The 20,466-nt window shown below is 33.7% G+C and overlaps 2 protein-coding genes across 2 annotated transcripts; both read right to left on the reverse strand.

The window, feature by feature from the left end:
- Positions 1–591: 591 nt before the first annotated feature.
- LOC123700184 (alpha-tocopherol transfer protein-like) lies at positions 592–5,686 on the reverse strand. Its single transcript, XM_045647325.1, has 7 exons — positions 5,384–5,686; positions 4,451–4,598; positions 2,955–3,108; positions 2,432–2,536; positions 2,091–2,238; positions 1,034–1,250; positions 592–766 (listed from the first exon to the last, which is right to left on the reverse strand). The coding sequence occupies exons 2-7, from the start codon at positions 4,575–4,577 to the stop codon at positions 612–614; spliced, it is 906 nt and encodes a 301-aa protein (XP_045503281.1). The 5' UTR covers positions 4,578–4,598; positions 5,384–5,686; the 3' UTR covers positions 592–611.
- A 2,698-nt stretch (positions 5,687–8,384) lies between these two features.
- On the reverse strand, positions 8,385–20,244 carry LOC123700088 (clavesin-1-like). Its single transcript, XM_045647209.1, has 7 exons — positions 20,181–20,244; positions 13,606–13,736; positions 12,172–12,325; positions 11,510–11,614; positions 10,590–10,737; positions 9,555–9,771; positions 8,385–8,954 (listed from the first exon to the last, which is right to left on the reverse strand). Coding segments are annotated over exons 1-7 (912 nt in total). The 5' UTR covers positions 20,183–20,244; the 3' UTR covers positions 8,385–8,799.
- Positions 20,245–20,466: the final 222 nt, after the last annotated feature.

The following is a 20,466-nucleotide window of genomic DNA, read 5'->3' on the forward strand; positions in this document are numbered from 1 at the left end:
TAACATATTATATGTTACGGCATGTTTTAACTTTTAACCAAGCGCCATCCATCCGAATTAATTAGAGTGTTACAATTAATGTGCATTATAATGTATCATATAAAAAGCCTATGTCACTCGATAGTCGAAGTAGGAGTATTGTCAGGTGAAACCTTCTCATGGCAGCAACAAACGCATATTTGGAGCCCCAAGGTGCCCGATCGGTCCACGATACAATAGATTTTCTATTGTGGCTCTGGTTCCGGGGCCTGAGTTATTATGTAGTTGTTTTTATTTTTTTAATCATATTATTTCCTGTTTTAAATTCAATACCTAGGACATTATATATGTAATAATTATGTTAAGTATAAGTTGTTTAGCTGTGCCCCGCGGTTTTACCCGCATTTCTCAGCTCCTGTTGGTCTTAGCGTGATGATACAAATTATATTATATCGGATGTAGCCGTCCTCGATAAATGAGATAAATAATTTTTCAAATCAGTCTAGTAGTTCCTGAGACTAGCACGTTCAAACAAACAAACTCTTCAGCTTTATAATATAGTATAGATATAATGAAGGTTTGATATTACGCAGATACAATAATACAAATTCATCAGTGTTATAAATAATTTACTAATCAATGTCTAGTTTTTTAAAGGACCCTTCTACACCCCCAAATATATCTGTGTAAGTTTTCGGTTTGCCAGGCCTCAGGGACTCCACCACTCTCTTCTTATTTTCATTTTCGAAGAAAGCTTTGTTCGCTCGCAACTTATTTAATACATCATCTGGAAATAAAACGAAATCAATTAATGCTATCAATAATCAATTAAAGATATTTGTTTTATACTATAAAATTATCGTATTTATTAAAATGCAAATCAGGGATCATTTTTATACAACTAAATACAGTTTAACAATATAATTATATTGAATATTCCTTTTTAATTTAGCAATTTTTTTTTAAATTTTATGAATTCGAAAACTCTATTCTCAATTATGCGTGACATGTTCATCCAAAATTTATCTTTATTCAATCATTATTCAATCCTTACCAAGTAATTCATCTAGCGGCTTATTATTTCCCCCAACTTCCTTCGGAAAGGCTTCAATTGGAATATATTCTTTTAAAGTCTTAAATCCCTCAGAGTGTGGTAGAACAATATCCATTAGTTCATTTGCTATAAATGGCTTCATCACATTCATCAGCTTCTCGATGAATGGAGGCGAATTCAGTAAGTGTATCATCTTCAATTTTATTGGTATTGCTTTCTGAAATAATTAAAACTTTCTTTGAGACTGGGTGTAAATCACAGGTGTAAATGTTTACGTTTACTTTTGTAGTTACGTCAGACGATTTAACTGTGTCAACTCATGGTAGAGGTACTGAGCTGTGGTAAAAACATTTTGAAAATTCATTTGACGATTCAAAAGTGCTTCTAGAAGAAGTCTAATTGAATAAATGTTTGAATTTGAGTTTATTACTAACAGAACATTAGATCTTCAAAAACAATTCTGGCTAATTCGCTACATTTTGAAACGTGCTGTGCGTAACCTATATACCTACCTATTCATAATTCTACTTATAATTGGTGGTTTATCTTATTTGTTTATGGACGATATCTATTTTTTTGTACCTATGTTTGTCTGACTGAATTTTGAATTTAGACTGTTTCCGACTTACGTCGGATTTTGACCCGCTTGTCAAAATTCAAAGTATCAAACGACTCATAAAAAATACTGCCACGGACTTAGGCCACGGAAATAATATAGTCATACTATGTATATTTCCATGAATACTGCCAATATTTTCATACAAAAGGTTTCATATACATGATATACACTGACTGACTTATCAAAATGTTTATCTGATTTCTAGCTCAGTCTCAGATTTAACTTTTAAGCCACATACTTATCGTTCATCAACATATTACGCTATAATATGAATTCTGCCTGGGAAAATTTGTGGGAAATACGGTTTGTGGGAAATAGAAATAGTAGATAGAGTAAAAAAATTGACAGTTTTCCGAATTTTAACAATATTTCGGAAAACTGACAGTACAAAGGTAGAAAGTATAAAATTTTTAGAATAGACATAGAAAATAAACTAACCTGTACATAATACAAGAACTGCTGTAAGTTTTTAAGGTCCATTTTCGGCGCATGGCTCATGTTGTAGTTTTCGAAGTTGACCACCAGCTCCAGGCCTGGGGCTGTTCCACATTCGTATTGCCAGAAGTCTATAGTTAAGAAGAATACCCTAAAAATATCCGTGAAGTCATTTATAGATAAAAAAAAATAAGGATTTGGGTTTGTTTTATTATCATGACTATAAATGGCTGACTATCTATTAGAAGAAATATACAAATTAACGATATTAAAACATAGAGATTTGGTAAGTTTTTCCTTAAAATCAAAAATTAAAATCAATATCGATTTATAATGTTGCTTACTTCATACAGTCAGCGACATCAAATAAACTTGGGTCAGTATTCAATCCATGAGTGTACAAAATTGTATTACCGTCTCTTGATTTTCCAGGGAGGAACACGAATAACCTGAAAAAATATTAACAAGTTGAAAGTTATTCAAGAGCAATTTTTTTTAATCTTGTTGAAAGTATGAGAAAATTATTAAACATTCCGATTTAATATACAAATTTTTGAAGACATTTAGCAATATCAAATTGGGGTCCTGAATTCGGTCTTATTTATAAAAATCAATGCCACTTTTCGTTGTAATTCCATAACTCGAGAACGGCTGAACCGATTTCGATAATTCTTTTTTTATTATATTCCTTGAAGTACGAGGATGGTTCTTATGTAGAGAAAACGTTAATATGTACCACGGGCGAAGCCGGGGCGGACCGCTAGTACTTTCATAAATTTCACTCTGGTAAAACACGAAAACCTACATAACTATTAATATCTACTTCTGTCTTTTTTGTCTAATTTTAAATTAACTCATTATACATACTGTCTTTGTAAAATCCCCTCCATTTTAGAGTCAAATACAAGATCCTTGAAATACGACGTGAAGAGAGTTCGTAAAGAATAATTTAGATCCATTAATTGTTTGGCGACTTCAATGCTATTGTTGCAACTGTAATACGCATGGATGATGTCTAAATCTGAAATTTTGTTACACATAAATACCTATTGAAATACCATGGAAATACCAATATTTTGTTTCTAATTGTACCTACCTAATTATTTTACCGATCTCTCTCAATTATAATGAGAGCATTTTTGAACCATATTTATGGTGAGTTTAGAGTTTAGACCATGCCATATATTTATATTTTATAATAGATGTAATTCATTCCTTTTTTATGGCACGATTATACACGATTTTTATGGCAAAGCATGTAATGCAAAGCATGTAAAATAATGGTTTGGCTGATGTTAAGAGAAATTAACTTTTGCACTCAAAACTATTCCTGAAAGGTACGAAGGGATTTTTATTACGATAATATTATGTCTTTACCTAATTTAATGTTTATTTTTCGTTATTATAGCTTGAATGAAACATGCAAAAGTAAAAAAATGTGTGTGTGTACTGTGTACAAGTTTACACACGTAAGAACTTATTTTTCAAAAAATAATTTACTATAGAAGACTTTACAGAAATACGTCGAATCACGCGTGGTAGGGATTAGAATAAGATGGCGCGTAACTAGGCTTGCCAGGTGTCCGGCTTTAGCCGGACATGTTAGGCTTTTTGCAGTCGCGTCCGGCCAAATATGTACGTGTTTGGCCTGTCCGGCTTTTGTCAGGCTTTTTGTCAGAGTGGCGATTCGTACGACGATGGGCGGACGAGCGCCCGACCCGAACGGACAAGGGCGAGCGGAGAGCAAACTATCTTCCGGCCGGCAAATATAACTAGATTTTGTTATTTTTTAAAGATTTTAAATTGTTCTATAAATACCTACTATAAAGTAAATTCTTACCTAGCCGTAAAATTAATATTATCTTTTTGTTACTTTCCAGAAGAATGATTATTTTTATTTGTTTTATTATATTTTTTAGTTTATAGTATTAAGAATGCCAAAAGAGAGCTATATTCATTTGTTTTTTAGTTTTAATAATATTTAATTATCTACAAAAGACTGATGATCCATTTGTAAGTAAAACTGTAATAGTGTAACTTAATAAACATTTCAAATTCGTAAACGAGTTTTTTTATTATAAATATTATGTCCATCTTTTAATAAATATCGAATATCCTCACTTTTCACCACGTATAAATACTTTTTTCAACAGCCCAGCTGTAAAAACATTATGTTTGGCAATAAAAAAAACATGTCCGGCTTTTAGGCTAAAATGTCCGGCCTTATATAGTGCGCAGTCCGGCCTTTGCATTTTATGGCCTGGCAACCCTACGCGTAACGGAAAAATGTCACGCGTAACAAAAAAAATGTTATACTAAATTTTTTTCCAACCCCGATTAAGAAGTTTCACTTCAATAAATACCTGTAATATATTTTTCTGGTAGATGCGGTTGAGTTTGCAACCACTTCCGAATCTTGGCTACATCATCAGGAGTGACACCAGTGCCTTTCGTGTATTCTGCTTCTACGGGAAATTCTTGGACCTCCATTTTAATACTGAATGACTAAACCTATTACAATAAAAGATTTATTAGGTACTTAAGTAATATATTAACCTATTATAGTAAATATTACTAGATAGTAGTACATAGTGTATACATAAATAAATTAATTAAAGACTCTTTTGCATGTTGTTTGGTGCGTCAGAGTTTTAATTTTATGTATCTAAACAATAAATTATAACCCTTTTCAGTTATAAAGGGGGAATTCGAAGTAAATATTATTAAAAGTTAGCAAAATATATTGGCTATTATGTTTCTCACTATTTGCCGAAATGAGAAACTCGAATCGCGCGAAATAGGGAATCGAAGAATGTAGCAAAAACATTTTATTGTATTGAACGCAAAACACAACACTATAGATACCTACAATATTATTAGTTTGTCAATTGTCATCTTGTGAACATTGTCGTCAATTGTTCCGTAGCAAATTATTTAAAATAATTATTAAAACTATTTGAAGAAGGGCTTTGATTGAAATAAACAAAAATACCCTAAAGTCTTACCTAAAGTCCACATAATTTTCGTTATGTGACCAAATATTAAATGAACAAATCACTGGCTATGTTTTTTAAAAATATAAATATATTATGCCTAATTACAATAATTAGGAATATTTGACTTGTTTTATTTACGCCAAAAGAATTGTGATTTCATAATATTATGCTATTTTATTTAATGCAATGCAATGCAATAAAAGTGCATTTTATCTCAGCTGAATAATAAATTGACAACAACCTTGAGCGTCTGAAGCCATGAAAATTAAAAAAAAAATACAAATAAATATAAATACAAACCTGGCTAATCAAAAGGTGCAAACTGACATTCGTTCACAATACACGTATTTCATAACACAATATTTTCTGCTATTAATGGAGGTGGAACGTCGTATCCTATAATCTCAAAGATATGTTATCAGAATATTATTATGCAACAATAAAATTATATTCATGTGTGCGTGTGTCTCGAATTATATTTTTTAAACCACATTTAATTTTTAATTATTCTCACTGAAATAACGATCGCTCTGAAGTTGTAGACGTTTAACAGTCCATCCCTTTCTATCCCATTCAGGATAATATTTGCATCTCTTTTTTTTGGCTAACTTCAGAAGAGTGACGGGTCAAGTTACGATGTAATTTTTATTTTCACAGAGACATCTAGATTCTAGATGCGAGAGACTAGACACTGACACACGCTTCTATTATAATCGACTAACGAGATTTCATAAAACCAGATTTTTTATAATCCTAATGGTTTATGTTTAATGTTTATAATAATTCAGCGTTTAAATAACGATTATGTAACAATAAATTTTTTATTATACACTTTGCTAGAACACTTAGGTAGTTACGTGAAGATAATGTTGGCGACTATTTTATTTAATGTGTAAACTAAGGTGTGTGTCTGTATGTATGTCCGGGATAAACTCAAAAAGTACAGCATGGATTTACAAAATTTGCAAAATTTACTAACAGGTCGGGTCAACACATAGGCCATAATATATCATCACGCTAAGAGCAAGAGAAGCGGAGCAATTCCTTTAACCGGAGGGCACAGCTAGTTTTTAATAAAGCGCCGTCTATCATTTATCAGAATTAATAAATTTTGGGAGTGTTACAATAATTGATGCGCATCGTATTTAGATACCCGAATTTGGGAAGAAACAAAAATAAAAACAAACAAGCTGGTGATCCATTTTAATTCTATCAGACCTAAGAATAAACGAATCTCTAAAAAATTTTTTATACCTAAATAGTTTTAAGTTAGCGAAGGTTTACAAATTAGGTACCAAAAGATTCTAAATCCAGGATTGACACTATATTTTTCTACAGGCATTTAAAACTACTTAATTCGTGAGCAAAGTCACGAGAATAATATAGTAACATTAAGATCTTATCGTGGCCATTATAAGCGTATCATTCGTCATTGATTTGACAAAATTACCTTACATTGTAGTTATCTACAATAGCTATAGTAATCAAGTTGGATACGTCAGTTCAAGGTTGGTGCATATCTGTAGGTCATGGATTGGAAATTTGGTAATTAACTTTTTTTATTGATTTATTTTTTTTAAAGATGTACAGAGTAAGAGTTAGTGGTGGCTCAGTGGTGAGACCTCGGATTTCGAATTGATAAGTCCGGGGTTCGAGACCAGAAAAGCGCGCAGGAAATAAATTGATTTTTCAATTTATCTGCGCATGTTGTAACATCACTACTGCTCGAACGGTGAAGGAAAACATCGTGAGGAAACCGACATGTCGAAGAATCAAAAGTTCGACGTCATGTGTCATCCGCCAACACGCACTTGGCCAGCGTGGTGGATTATGGCCTGTACCCTCATAGGAGGCCCATGTCCCAGCAGTGGGAACGTATATGGGCTGATGATGATGATGATTATGATGATGATGTACAGAGTAATCTCTCTTAAGAGTAAAATTTTTTCTCCTTTTTTGGAGTGAGTTCGATGGGCTCTTTCTTTCTTAGATATAGACTATATAGTTCTGTGTTCTATATGCATTTTTGATGTCTCATAAATTGATTTTTTTAAGAAGGCAATGCCTTTGTTAAATTTTTTCAATAACGTTTCAACCCAGGGTCTCGTCAGGGCATCGGTTAGATTTAACGGGATGAAGAAAAAAATGCCTTGTGTGCCGAGCACATGTCTCAGAAGTAAAACTTTTTTGGCAAAATTCAGAGATACCAAAATCGTTGTCAGGTACTCCATGACGTGACGGTATTGCCGTTAAGTTTCACTTCAAAATGTTTCGTATCGTTCTCGTCTCGTTCTCGATATCGTTCGTATCGTTATCGTTCAGGCATATTGTAGCTCCTGCGGAGACCGCAGCGGGTCATGGCGCTTAGAGTAGTGAGGGCGTACCGCACGGTGTAGTCCAGGGATTTAGTCCATCGTCCGGTGAGATGAGGCGGCGTGAGACGTGTTCCGCTCACGCCGCCCCATGAGGTTAGAGCTGGCGAGCTCATAGTTTGTGTTGGCCTGGAGACGGGCAGCTGCTGATGGGGTCACGGACGAATTCTAAGTATACCCGTGGCCCCGTCGTTTATGTGGCTTGACGGAACACAGTGGGGTTTTGGTCGGTAGGAATCCGACATAACCCGCGGCCCTTTCCCCGGAGGCCGTGGGTATCTATGCAAGATTTCCCCACTTAAAAAAAAAAAAGGCATATTGTAGCTCACTGAGTTCTACAATCTCTATAGGTACTAATACGAAGATATTATATAAAAAAACTTTTTAATTTATAAAAAAAAAAATCCGTTCTATGTGTAAATCCATAATAATATTATAAATGCGAAAGTAACTCTGTCTGTCTGTCTGTTACTCAATCACGCCTAAACTACTGAACCAATTTGCATGAAATTTGGTATGGAGATATTTTGATACCCGAGAAAGGACATAGGGTACCTTTTGTTGCGAAATATGTACCACGGGCGAAGCCGGGGCGGACCTCTAGTACTTAATATGTCTTTACAAATCTATCAGTATTTGATAACAAAATAATATGTAGGGGAAAGCGGGTCAAAAAAATGGTGTGATAATAATTCAACGTAATTTAATTATTATAAGTAATTAAGTATTGTCAACATAATATCATAAACTTAATTATAATTAATATAATACAATTTTTCTTGATAACTCTCGTAACATAAAAAAGTTTATTATCAATACATAATAATATATAACAAAGTCGTTTTTTTCTGTTCTTATGTCCTGATGTATGCTTAAATCTTTAAAACTAAGCAACGGATTTTGATACGATTTTTTTTAAACAGATAGAGTGATTCAAGAGGAAGTTTTAAGCATATAATTTATTAGGTATTGACAAAGCGAGTGAAGTCGCGGGCAAAAAGCTAGTAAATGATAGTGTACCTAAAATTGGTTATTCCATATTTGTACCAATTCTTTTTTTCTATTTTCCCACTTATCTAGGAAGCTTATTGTGATACCTGTATATCTTGTCACATGTCATAGTCTCATAATAATAATTGAAAAAAAAAAACAATAAGTAACCTTTGAATCATATTATACCTAGAGGAATCAACGGTCAGGAAATGGTCAGGAATCAACAATTTTTGTCCACGGTTGTACATTTTTTTTCCAAAATTCAAAAAATACAATATTTTTACGAATTACATCACCAATTTACATCGTATACATTATATTTATTTCTATTACATTACTACTAATAAATAATTAATCAATTTCCAATTTTTTAAAGGAACCTTCAACTCCACCAAAAATATCATTAATAGTTTTAGGCTTTCCCGGTCTCTCTGCTTCTATCACTCGCTTTTTCGCCTCTATGTTGAAGTAATGTGTGTTTGCTTGTAGTCTTTCGACATTTTCCTCTGTAATTAAAAAAATAATAGTTATATTAATGAATTAATCTTAGAATAAATAATTCAAAAGTTTTTGATTAGGATTGAATTTTTTTTAAGATTTTACAATCACGTTTCTGTCTATAGCACCACCTAGGCAATAAAATTAAAAATTTTGAACCAAACAACAGCTGACATAGAAATTAAAAACATACATTAAAAATACTATGTATAAATGAGTATATCAACATCCTACCAGGACATTTAAGCATCAATTATTTGAGGTTAATAATAATTTCAATTTTGGAAACCGCCGTTCTGAACAATGATTTAGTGCTCTTCCCAAACCACTGACGAAGATTTCTGAGCCTCATGGCTCAGAAATCTTCGTCAGTGGTATATATATATCATTATCCGTCTAAAATTGAAATAGCCCTAATGATCGCCAACCTCCCAAAGGAGAAGGCACTTTAAGAAGAAGAAGAATAATTAGTTAGGTAAATTTTCAATCAAAAATCAATTATCAACAAAATGCTACTGAAAAAAACACATTCTTGTGTGGTTCATAAAAAATGACAGAAGTTATTAGAATATTCCTAAAAATCCCCAAAAAATCTATAAAATACTTACGCATCGCGTCATACACGCTCACATACTGTCCACCAGATTCTTTAGGCAAAGCTTCAATGGGGAAAAACTTTTCTACCGATTTGGACCCGATTTGGTGTATGTATAGAATATCCATCAACTCCTTTTTTAAAAATGGCCGAATTAGCATAAGCAGTTTGTCAACGAAGGAAGGGGCATTCATAAAGTGTATGCCTTTTAGTCTTACTAGCATTGCTTCCTGGAAAAAAATAAGGTAATAAGTATTGTGTTTTAAGAGCTGATAAATTTTTAAAACTTATGTCATAACTACTTCAGTAGGTAAGTAAATTACTATATACTAAATAAATTTGCTATCACTACATAGTATAAAACAAAGTCGCATTCTCTGTCCCTATATCCTGTACTTTTAGAGATTTAACTTTAAGCATACAAAGGTATGCTTAAATGTTTAAAACTACCTATGTAACGGATTTTGATGCGGTTTTATTAATAGATAGAGTGATTCAAGAGGAAGGTTTTAGTATATAATTTATTAAGTTTTAGACAAAGCGGGCGAAGCCGCGGGCGGTAAGCTAGTAAAAAAAAGCTTGAAAAAAAAGCTTAAAAAAAAAAGCTTGAAAAAAAAAGCTTAAAAAAAAGCTTGCTAAAACGCAAAGCAAACGTTCCAACAACAAAACAGAAGAGTAAAGATTCTGAAAAAAATTTATTGTGTATAAGTGGGAAAATACCATAATATTATCTTATTAAATGAACATTAAATTAGTAGTAATTAATAATCAGTTTTATCGTTTATCAAGTGATACCTATATCTGATTCTAGCTGTTACTATGCCATAATCTGTGTTTGTTTGTCTGTCTTATATGTCGCAACAGTGTGATTTTATCCTATGATTAACAAATATTTCTATAGCTCATAATATATATAACCTAACTATAATACTGCAAAGTTTCATCCAAATTCGTACAACAGTTTATCGTGAAAGAGCATAATAAGAGAACACATGCATCCATCGTCAAAAGCTTTCTAGGGAATATCCTATTTTTTTTTCTCTCTTACCTGTAAATAATACAAAAACTGCTGTAACGTGAGCAAATCTAATTTTCCAAGATGACTCAAGGTGACACCATTCATGTCTACGACTAGTATCATTCCCGGAACTGTTCCTATTTCATATTGTCTGACATCCATTAACATTAGGGCTGCCCTGAAAAAGATTTTTTTGACGTGACAACGTCTTATAATTCGATAAAGCCGGCTGCACGCACGAAAAAGCATGACTCATGCGGCGTTACCTCGCTCTGACTCATCTGAGGCGTTCCATGTAAGGCTTGAAGTGCGAGCGAGAGCGCGGATCGAGCGACAAAGAAGCACAATCGGACGTTGTCACGTTCAACTATCGTCAGTAAACCGACTTTACAGACAACCATTTTTTTTAATAAAAAATCTTCTTTTATGAGCATTTAATTCTAAAAATATGTTCGGTTAAATCGAATTGAAATAGGTGCTTTAAAATGATATCCTATATGTTGTAATTAGCAAATATGTTGAACTACAAAGCTAATCTTTTATTATCTGTTTGTAAAACAATAAAATAAATTACCTATCATAATGAAATAGTTAGGTTCTTTAAAGAGAGAGAGAGCATAAAAATAAACAAATGAAATATAAATGTTTTCATTAAAAATTAAATCCTATCTTACTCCGTTTCTTTAAAAATTTAAGATACTTTAATTCAAAGTTAATTCTAATTACATTTATTACAGATAATATAAAAAAAATTGTGTGGTTTTATGAAACCACGGTAAAAGTGAAACTTTTTTTCACACTATAGACATTTAACTAAAAATTATCGTATTCGTACGATAATTATCGTACGTATCGTGCGTCACGCGACATGCGCTACACAGACCAAAAAGTTTGAGACGATGTAATAAAAGTTTCACTTTAATAGACAGTAAAATAATAAAAGCCCATACTTAATAATGTATCGGAACACAAAATTCTTAGTATCAGTGTCGATCACTCGATGGTAGACCACTGTATACCCGTCATGTGATAGTGTCTGTAGAGGTAGGATCAATCTGAAATTTTTTTTTTATTGTATTTAAGCACGTGTTTATTAAGTAGATTTACCTATATAATAAAGTAAAAGTAAAAAAAAATAAGAATAAACAATTAAAAATAACGAAGCAACACCCCCCTTATAATAAACTAGCGGTCCGCCCCGGCTTCGCCCGTGGTACATATTCACGTTTTCTCTACATAAGAACCATCCTCGAACTTCAAGGAATATAATAAAAAAAGAATTAACGAAATCGGTTAAGCCGTTCTCAAGTTATGCGCTTATCAACACATTTTGGGATTCATTTTTATATATATAAGACTAGCGGTCCGCCCCGGCTTCGCCCGTGGTACATGTTTACGTTTTCTCTCCATAAGAACCATCCTCGTACTTCAAGGAATATAATAAAAAAATAATTAACGAAATCGGTCCAGCCGTTATCGAGTTATGTACTTACCAACACATTTTGCGATTTTTTTTATATTATAGGTATATGTATGTATGTTTGTATGTAATGTATTTATGTGTATCTCTTTGGCACGCCATACAATACAGCACAAGCACATTGATACTTACACAGTATTTAAAGCCGTAATTATCTTGTCATCAACAACTCTATCCTTGAAGAAGTTAGTAAAAAGTGTCTTCAATGTGTAATGGAGGTCGATCACTTGCTTCGTGACGGCCGTGCTTCGGTAGCAACTGTAGTAGCAGAGTAGCAAGTCCAGGTCTGAAATGTGTTGATATAATGTTAGTAATATTAACTTTTATTAGCTGTGCCCCGTGGTTTCACCCGCATTGCTCCGCTTCTGTTGGTCTTAGCGTGATAATTATAATATAGCCTTCCTCGATAAATTGGCTATCTAACACCGAAATAATTTTTCAAATCGGACAAGTAGTTCCTGAAATTAGCGCGTTCAAACAAACAAACAAACTTTAATTATTATAGTAGTAGGTATAGATTATTAGTATAGATAATAATCTATACTATCTATATAAATAGATAATAATATAATGTATAATAGTGACGACAAAGTAAAATCGGCCCCCGTGCCATGATGTCCGATATTATTTTCAGCGTGGAAAAATGACGACGTTATAACACTTTTTTCTCAAACTGTAAATAATAATGCAACAAGGCATCATGGTAGCCCCCTAGACAACTAAGAAAACTACTAGGTAGGTACCTAGCTATGTTGTTTTAATTAATGAATTTCTGTATGGCAAGTTAATAATATGATATTTTCTAAAAAATGAAATGTTTATTTAATATAAAATATATAGTACTTATACATTACTCATTCTTAATACCAAAAATATTTACTAACAATGATTTAGTACATAACTAATAACTATAGATACCTTTAAAAAAAGTTTATACGTTTGCACTCAAAATTGCTTTTATTTTTAAACAGAGCTTACGTAGAATTCAATGTTATTGTTTTTATGGCATTCAAATGCCATTTTTTTCTACTCTTTATAAATATAAATAGTGCTTACGTAACTTACAGACTCGTCTTCAATCATGATAAAATATATTATGTAGGAAGTCGATGTCTGAAGGTTATTCACACTTTTAAATCAATAAAAATCTTTATTGTTCTCAAAAGCTTCATACTACTTACAGGCAAATAGAGGTTTTCGTTTGCATTTAATTATAATTAATTAATACTTTCTACAAGTTAAAACAAGCATGAATATGATATGATAGTACAGGTGTACTATAGGCAGGTTATATACAATTATAATAAACTAGCTTTCCACCCGCGGCATCGCCCGCGCTGTCAAAGAAAACTCGCATAGTTCCCGTTCCCGTTGGATTTCCGGGATAAAACCTATCCTATGTCCTTTCTCGGGTATCAAAATATCTCCATACAAAATTTCATGCAAATTGGTTCAGTAGTTAAGGCGTGATTGAGTAACAGACAGACAGACAGACAGAGTTACTTTCGCATTTATAATATTAGTATGGATAATACTGAATGAATAATCGTAAATTTAGTATGTTACCTGAAATATATTTCGAGGGTAGATGAGGTTGTGTGTCCAGCCATCGCCTCAGAAGTGTGATTTCATCAGGGTTTATACCAGTTTTCTTATATTCCAACTCGATCGGTTGCTCTGAGACTGCTTTTTCACTCCTGAAAAACAAAATCATTACTGTTATCGTTTGTACCTATTACAGTAAGGCAGGTGACCGGGGTATTTCGTAATTTAGGGAATCGCCGGTCAAACATTTATTTTTAGAACGCTTTTGTCATAAGAGAAAAAATATAATTGACCATAGTTCGGAAACAGAGAAGAACCGGCAAGAAACTGGCTCTTTTAAAATAAAAATAAAAATCATGACTGTACAGTGGTGCATAAACTACAACATTTCAATGATTAACATCTTCCATAAATTAACCAATATTATAACAGGCTCTCTCAACGTACATTTTTTTCTATTTTGACCTACTACCTAATACTAAACTTTTTAATGACCATTACGGATTTTATTATTCCAAAATGAATATAAAACGAAATGGAATACAAATGTTTACATTATGTAAAAACTAAAAAGTTAATGTGTAACCTTGAACTTAAAAAAATATAAGATGCTCCAATTACTCTGAACTTTCAAACAATTATTTTTATGACTCTTATCGAAGCACTATAATATGTATGTACGTTTTCGCATATTTATGTATTTTTAAACGCATTTTCCGAGGTTACAGTTTACATAATATGGAATACTTTCCTACATTTTTCTTTCTATCCTCAATTATTTGCAACTAGTTCACCCTGCACTTTGGCCTTCCAGGGCAATATTATATTATTTATAAAACATTTATCTATTTTCAGAAATAATAAGAATTGTACTGTACACAAAATTTCATAAATATCTGTTAAACCACTTCGCAGGAGGTTGTGTAGATTATGACGAGAATTTAATCAAAATTCTCCTGTCACAATGTTAGTTACTATGTGGTTACTATGATACCATACTCCTCCGAAAGGGTCGGATCGATTCTGATGAAATTCTTACAAAATAGTTCTTGAATCTCTGCTACTGAGAAATATGTTCTAGAAAAGCTCTATAGGACCCTCTACAATAGGCAACGTTGGCCCAACAAATGATCGTCGATGTTTGCCGCCATTACCAATTACCACCCATTACGGCATTACCACAGATTAGATACTATGCATTACGGCGATTATGAAAAAAATTCTACAATGACGGCCGATCATAAAAATATTATTTAAGGCCCTCTATCTGTACCTCTACGCATCAACTCGCCCAACGCTGCCTATTGTGTAAAGCTGTGGCTGTTAAAGGGGCAATGAGATATAATATACAGGGTGTCCACTGTCCCACTATTGGTATACTAAGCGCGAAGGAACTTGTAGTTTTGCATACACTGATCACGAAAAAATACTTAAACAACAAAATAACTTCAAAATATTTTTGCTTTTCTTCTCTAGCTTCTCGCAGCCGGCATATACCGCGCTAATATGAGCATTTTATCTCGTCGTTTCAGCCGTGGGACGTCCACTGCTGGACAAAGGCCTCCCTCAGGGTTTTCCACCACGACCGGTCACCGGCGGCCTGCATCCAGCGGCTCCCTGCCCCTCGGACCAGGTCGTCTGTCCATCTTGTGGGTGGTCGTCCCACGCTTCGTCGTCCAGTACGTGGTCTCCATTCGAGAACCTTTCTGCCCCAACGGCCATCGGTTCTGCGGGCTATGTGCCCAGCCCATTGCCACTTCAGCGTGCTAATCCGGCGAGCTATGTCGGTGACACCGGTTCTCCTACGGATCTCTTCATTTCTGATTCGATCTCGTAGGGAAACTCCGAGCATAGCCCTTTCCATAGCACGTTGAGTGACGCTGAGTTTGTGCACAAGGCCCAGGGTTAGAGACCACGTTTCTGTACCGTATGTCATCACCGGCAACACACATTGCTCGAAGACTTTTGTCTTCAGGCACTGAGGGATTTTGGACGAAAAGATGTTATGTAACTTCCCGAACGCTGCCCATCCGAGTCGGATTCGACGATTGACCTCTTTCCCGAAGTTGGACCTGCCTAATTGGACGGTTTGTCCGAGGTAGACATATTCGTCAACAACTTCGAGAATAGAGTTTCCAACAGAGACCGGAGTGGGCACAACATGGACATTTGACATGATTTTCGTCTTGTCCATGTTCATGCTAAGGCCCACTTGTTGTGAAACTCTGTAGAGGTCATCGAGCATTGTATTAAGGTCTTCCAGGGATTCTGCCATGACTACGATGTCGTCGGCAAATCGAAGATGAGAGATGTACTCGCCATTAATATTAATGCCAAGTCCTTTCCATTCCAACAGTTTGAAGGCATCTTCCAAAGCAGCGGTAAAAAGTTTGGGCGAGATCACGTCGCCTTGTCTAACACCGCGCTGCAATGGGATTGCCTTTGTACACTGATCTTGTACTCGGACTGACATGGTGGCGTTTTCGTACAAGCTTCTCATTACTTCGATGTACCGATAGTCAATACGGCACCGCTGGAGAGACCTCAACACGGCCCAGGTCTCGATCGAATCGAAGGCTTTTTCATAGTCCACGAACGCTAAGCATAGTGGCAAATTATACTCTTCGGTTTTCTGTATAATTTGCCGCAGCGTGTGGATGTGGTCTATGGTGCTAAAGCCTTTACGGAAATCGGCTTGTTCGGGAGGCTGGAAGTCATCTAACCTGCGTTCGAGACGATTCGTGATAACCCTTGAAAACAGCTTATAAACATGACTCAAGAGTGATATCGGTCTGTAGTTCTTCAATAGAGTCTTATCTCCCTTTTTAAAGAATAGAACAACCACACTCCTGCTCCATGCTTCAGGCGTTGTGCCCTCGAGCAAGGCGGAATTGAATAGCCTCTGGAGCATCCTGAGGAATGGTGGCAAAAGGTGGCAAAGTGGGTTGCTTGTTATGGGTGTACACTTTACACATAGAGTTTTATAAATTCATCTATTTGAAAAAAAATGCGTCTGGAATTTTATAAGTATTTTTTACGAACTCAGCGTATGCAAAACTATAACCTCCTTTGAGCTTAGTATACCAACAGTGGGATACCCTGTTGACGCACGCATATATAGATATCACCTTTGACCCCAAAGCCGATACATGGAAATAAAATAAAACCTTCAGAACATAGGTACACAAAAAATTAAGTGCAAAAAATTTGAACCATCAAAACTGGAAATATTAGTTCGATTGTATCCGTTTTGATTTGTGTAAATAATTTTGCTTCTAAACAACAATTATTGCAGACGACTTTTTATATATTATTTTATGAATTGCAAACCTCGCATTTCATAAGATTCATCCATTTTTTATCCAACTTCCAGTAATCTTGCTAACAATTAACATTTAAAATGAAAACTTCTAAGAGTCAATTTTAAACATTGATGTGTTAATTAATTAGTGACGTATGTATCTGAGAATTCACTATGATTTAAAATTTTTTTTGCTTGATCGAAAAAAAATCGAATACGGTTTGTGTACAAAACCAGAATACGGTTGTAGAAGTTTACAATTTACATATTTTAAATGTCAATGGATGTTGCCAAAATTATTATATTGATATTGTTCTTCCTGACCGATATTTGGTTAATAGCTCTATTTAAAATAAATATAGTCTAGGAGCTAAAAATAATTCTTATCTAGGTATGTTTTTTTTTTTTTATATTTTAGAAGAGTCTTGAGATCAGCCGTGTGAGAATTTAAGAAAAATCGTTTATTGATGTGGTTTCTTTTAGAAAAGGCCGGAACTATTGAACTACTTACGCTTTATTTTTTATCTAGATGTGCATTGTGCATACAGACATATTTTATACTAATTTGTACCTATTTTTTCCAAATCCGATCCAGTAATTAGGTACTTTATGAGTGAGATGTTCGTTACAAACATACTAACATACAAATCTTTGTTTTTTTTTATAATAATCCGTACTAATATTAAAATGCGAAAGTAACTCTGTCTGTCTGTCTGTTACTCAATCATTCATGAAATTTGGTATGGAGATATTTTGATACCCGAGAAAGGACATAGGCTACTTTTTATCCCGGGAAAATGACGCAATCCCGGAAATCCCACGGGGAACGGGAACTATGCGGGTTTTTCTTTGACTGCGCGGGCAAAGCCGCTGGCGAAAACCTAGTAGTAAATAAATGAATGATATAGCATCAAGGTCAATTTTTAGATTGTCAAATAAAGACGGAATACAAAAATGTATTCTATCAAAAAGCAGATTATTCGCGAAATCTCGATTGCTTCAAGTTTATTGCCAATGTGTGAGAATTTTGGAGGTACCTAATTGAATACACATTTTACTAAGAATATATTTCCGTATTTGCTAAGGTCAAAACGAATTAACAATTTAATGCATTTTACATAACTTTTGAACCTGAGGAATTGTATTGTATTTAATTTGTAAACAGTGATTTAAGGAATTACATACATTTCCTAGGAATTGTATACAATGACGGATTACATACATTTCCGGTAACATTTAAATACTAGATTTCCGCCCGCGGCTTCGCCCGCGTTTGCAAAGAAAACCCGCATAGTTCTCGTTCCCGTGGGATTTCCGGGATAAAAACTATCCTATGTGTTAATCCAAGTTACCCTCTATATGTGTGCTAAATTTCATTGTAATCGGTTCAGTAGTTTTTACGTGAAAGGGTAACAAACATCCATACATCCATACTTACAAACTTTCGCCTTTATAATAGGTATATATTAAGATACTAGATTTCCGCCCGCGGCTTCACCCGCGTTTGCAAAGGAAAACCCGCATAGTTCCCGTTCCCGTGGGATTTCCGGGATAAAAACTATATTCCTATGTGTTAATCCAAGTTACCCTCTATATGTGTGCTAAATTTCATTGTAATCGGTTCAGTAGTTTTTACGTGAAAGAGTAACAAACATCCATACAACCTTGTATGGTTGCTGGACTTTCGCATTTATAATATTAGTAGGATTAAGATTATAAGATATTAAAGTGCGTTCATCATTAAATTAAATGTTATGTCACACATTGTTGATAGATCTTAGCTCAGAATTTACAAAAACAGTATGTTTGAGTTTCAGTACATAAGATTAATATTAATAAATTAAACAAATATTCCGAGACACTTCACAAAAACTTTTTTGAAATACCTAAAGCTGTGCTATGTAAAGATGGCACCTAATAAACATGCTATATCTAACATATTATGTACACGAATAGATGTAACTATAACTATATAGTACACTAGATTTCCGCCCGCGGCTTCGCCCGCGTTTGCAAAGGAAAACCCGCATAGTTCCCGTTCCCGTGGGATTTCCGGGATAAAAACTATCCTATGTGTTAATCCAAGTAACTCTCTATATGTGTGCTAAATTTCATTGTAATCGGTTCAGTAATTTTTACGTGAAAGAGTAACAAACATCCATACATCCATACATCCATACATCCATACAAACTTTCGCATTTATATAATATTAGTAGGATGTAGACGGATGTATATTAATAGGTACACACATGTTTTTCTTTTAATTTTTGCAAATCCGGCTCAGATTTAGTATGAACCAGATTGAATTATAAACTTATGTTTTAGTTGTCTTGAAATATACCTACCAAATATAAAGTCTATTAATCTAATACCGACTTCCAATCTTGTTAATAATTATTATACCTATTAGGTACCGAAACTACCGATGACAGAATTAAACTAATAAGTAGATAATTATAATTTATAATCCGTATGTATTACTCTACTCTTTGTTTATAATGTAAAATTCGTAACTAACTATAGTTCGTATAAAAGTTCGTAGTTTCGGAAAAAAACAAATACCTACCTACGTTGACATTTCTTTTACCAGTACAAAACTATTTGATACTTTAGTAACATAATTATAGGTACTTACATAGGTATTTTCTTACCTACCTAAATTTGTTTGAAAATCGGCACTATCACGCCTCTAACAGAATAGCTGAATTCTCTATGACGTTTTCTTTGATAATATTTTTTATCTACACTAATTTTTTAAAGAGGAAAACTTTGTTTATTTGTCTGATTGTAATGAATAGGCTCATAAACTACTGAACCGATTTTAAAAATTCTTTCACCATTCGAAAGCTACATTATCCACGAGTATATAATATAGGCTATATATATTATCACGCTAAACCAACGCAACAGGAGCGGAGCCACGCGGGTGAAACCGCGCGGCACAGCTAGTGTATGATATGTATTTTATAAGTAAATATCTTCATGGGTAAGTCTATTACAATTTAGTATAGGTGTAATAATAATATGTTTGTAGTTATATTATTTTATTAGCTACATTAAATTATCACGACGAATGGTTATCTAATATGCAATAGGTATGTAAATATTAAATTGACAATAAAATCGTGATGATTAAACACGGATGTTGGAATAAAATATTCGAATTTTTGAAAAATTTTATGGAATGAAATGCTAGAATAGCTGTCATAATATTAAAGAATTGCATTAATTTAAAATTGCATTAAGGTTAAAAATGCTAAGTACCTATCTATATTTAAAAAAATATTAACTCACATTTTTAATACATACGGTTTTCACACGTGCGATTATGAACGCAAATCACAACTTTGTGATCAAGCCGAGACTGAACGTACGAGACATGAAAAAGGCGCGAAAAATTAATACAGATAAGTAATTTGCATGTTATAAATATTTTTTTGAATTATGTTCTTTTAAAAAACATAATAGTTACTTACTGACTAATGCTGACTGAAATTTTTTAAAAAGGTTTAAAATTGTAACATCATCTCATACTGTTCATACCTTAGAGTATATTATAATATATACTCTAAGGTTCATA

The sequence above is a fragment of the Colias croceus genome, chromosome 19 (assembly GCF_905220415.1).
Source record: "Colias croceus chromosome 19, ilColCroc2.1".
NCBI lineage: Eukaryota > Metazoa > Arthropoda > Insecta > Lepidoptera > Pieridae > Colias > Colias croceus.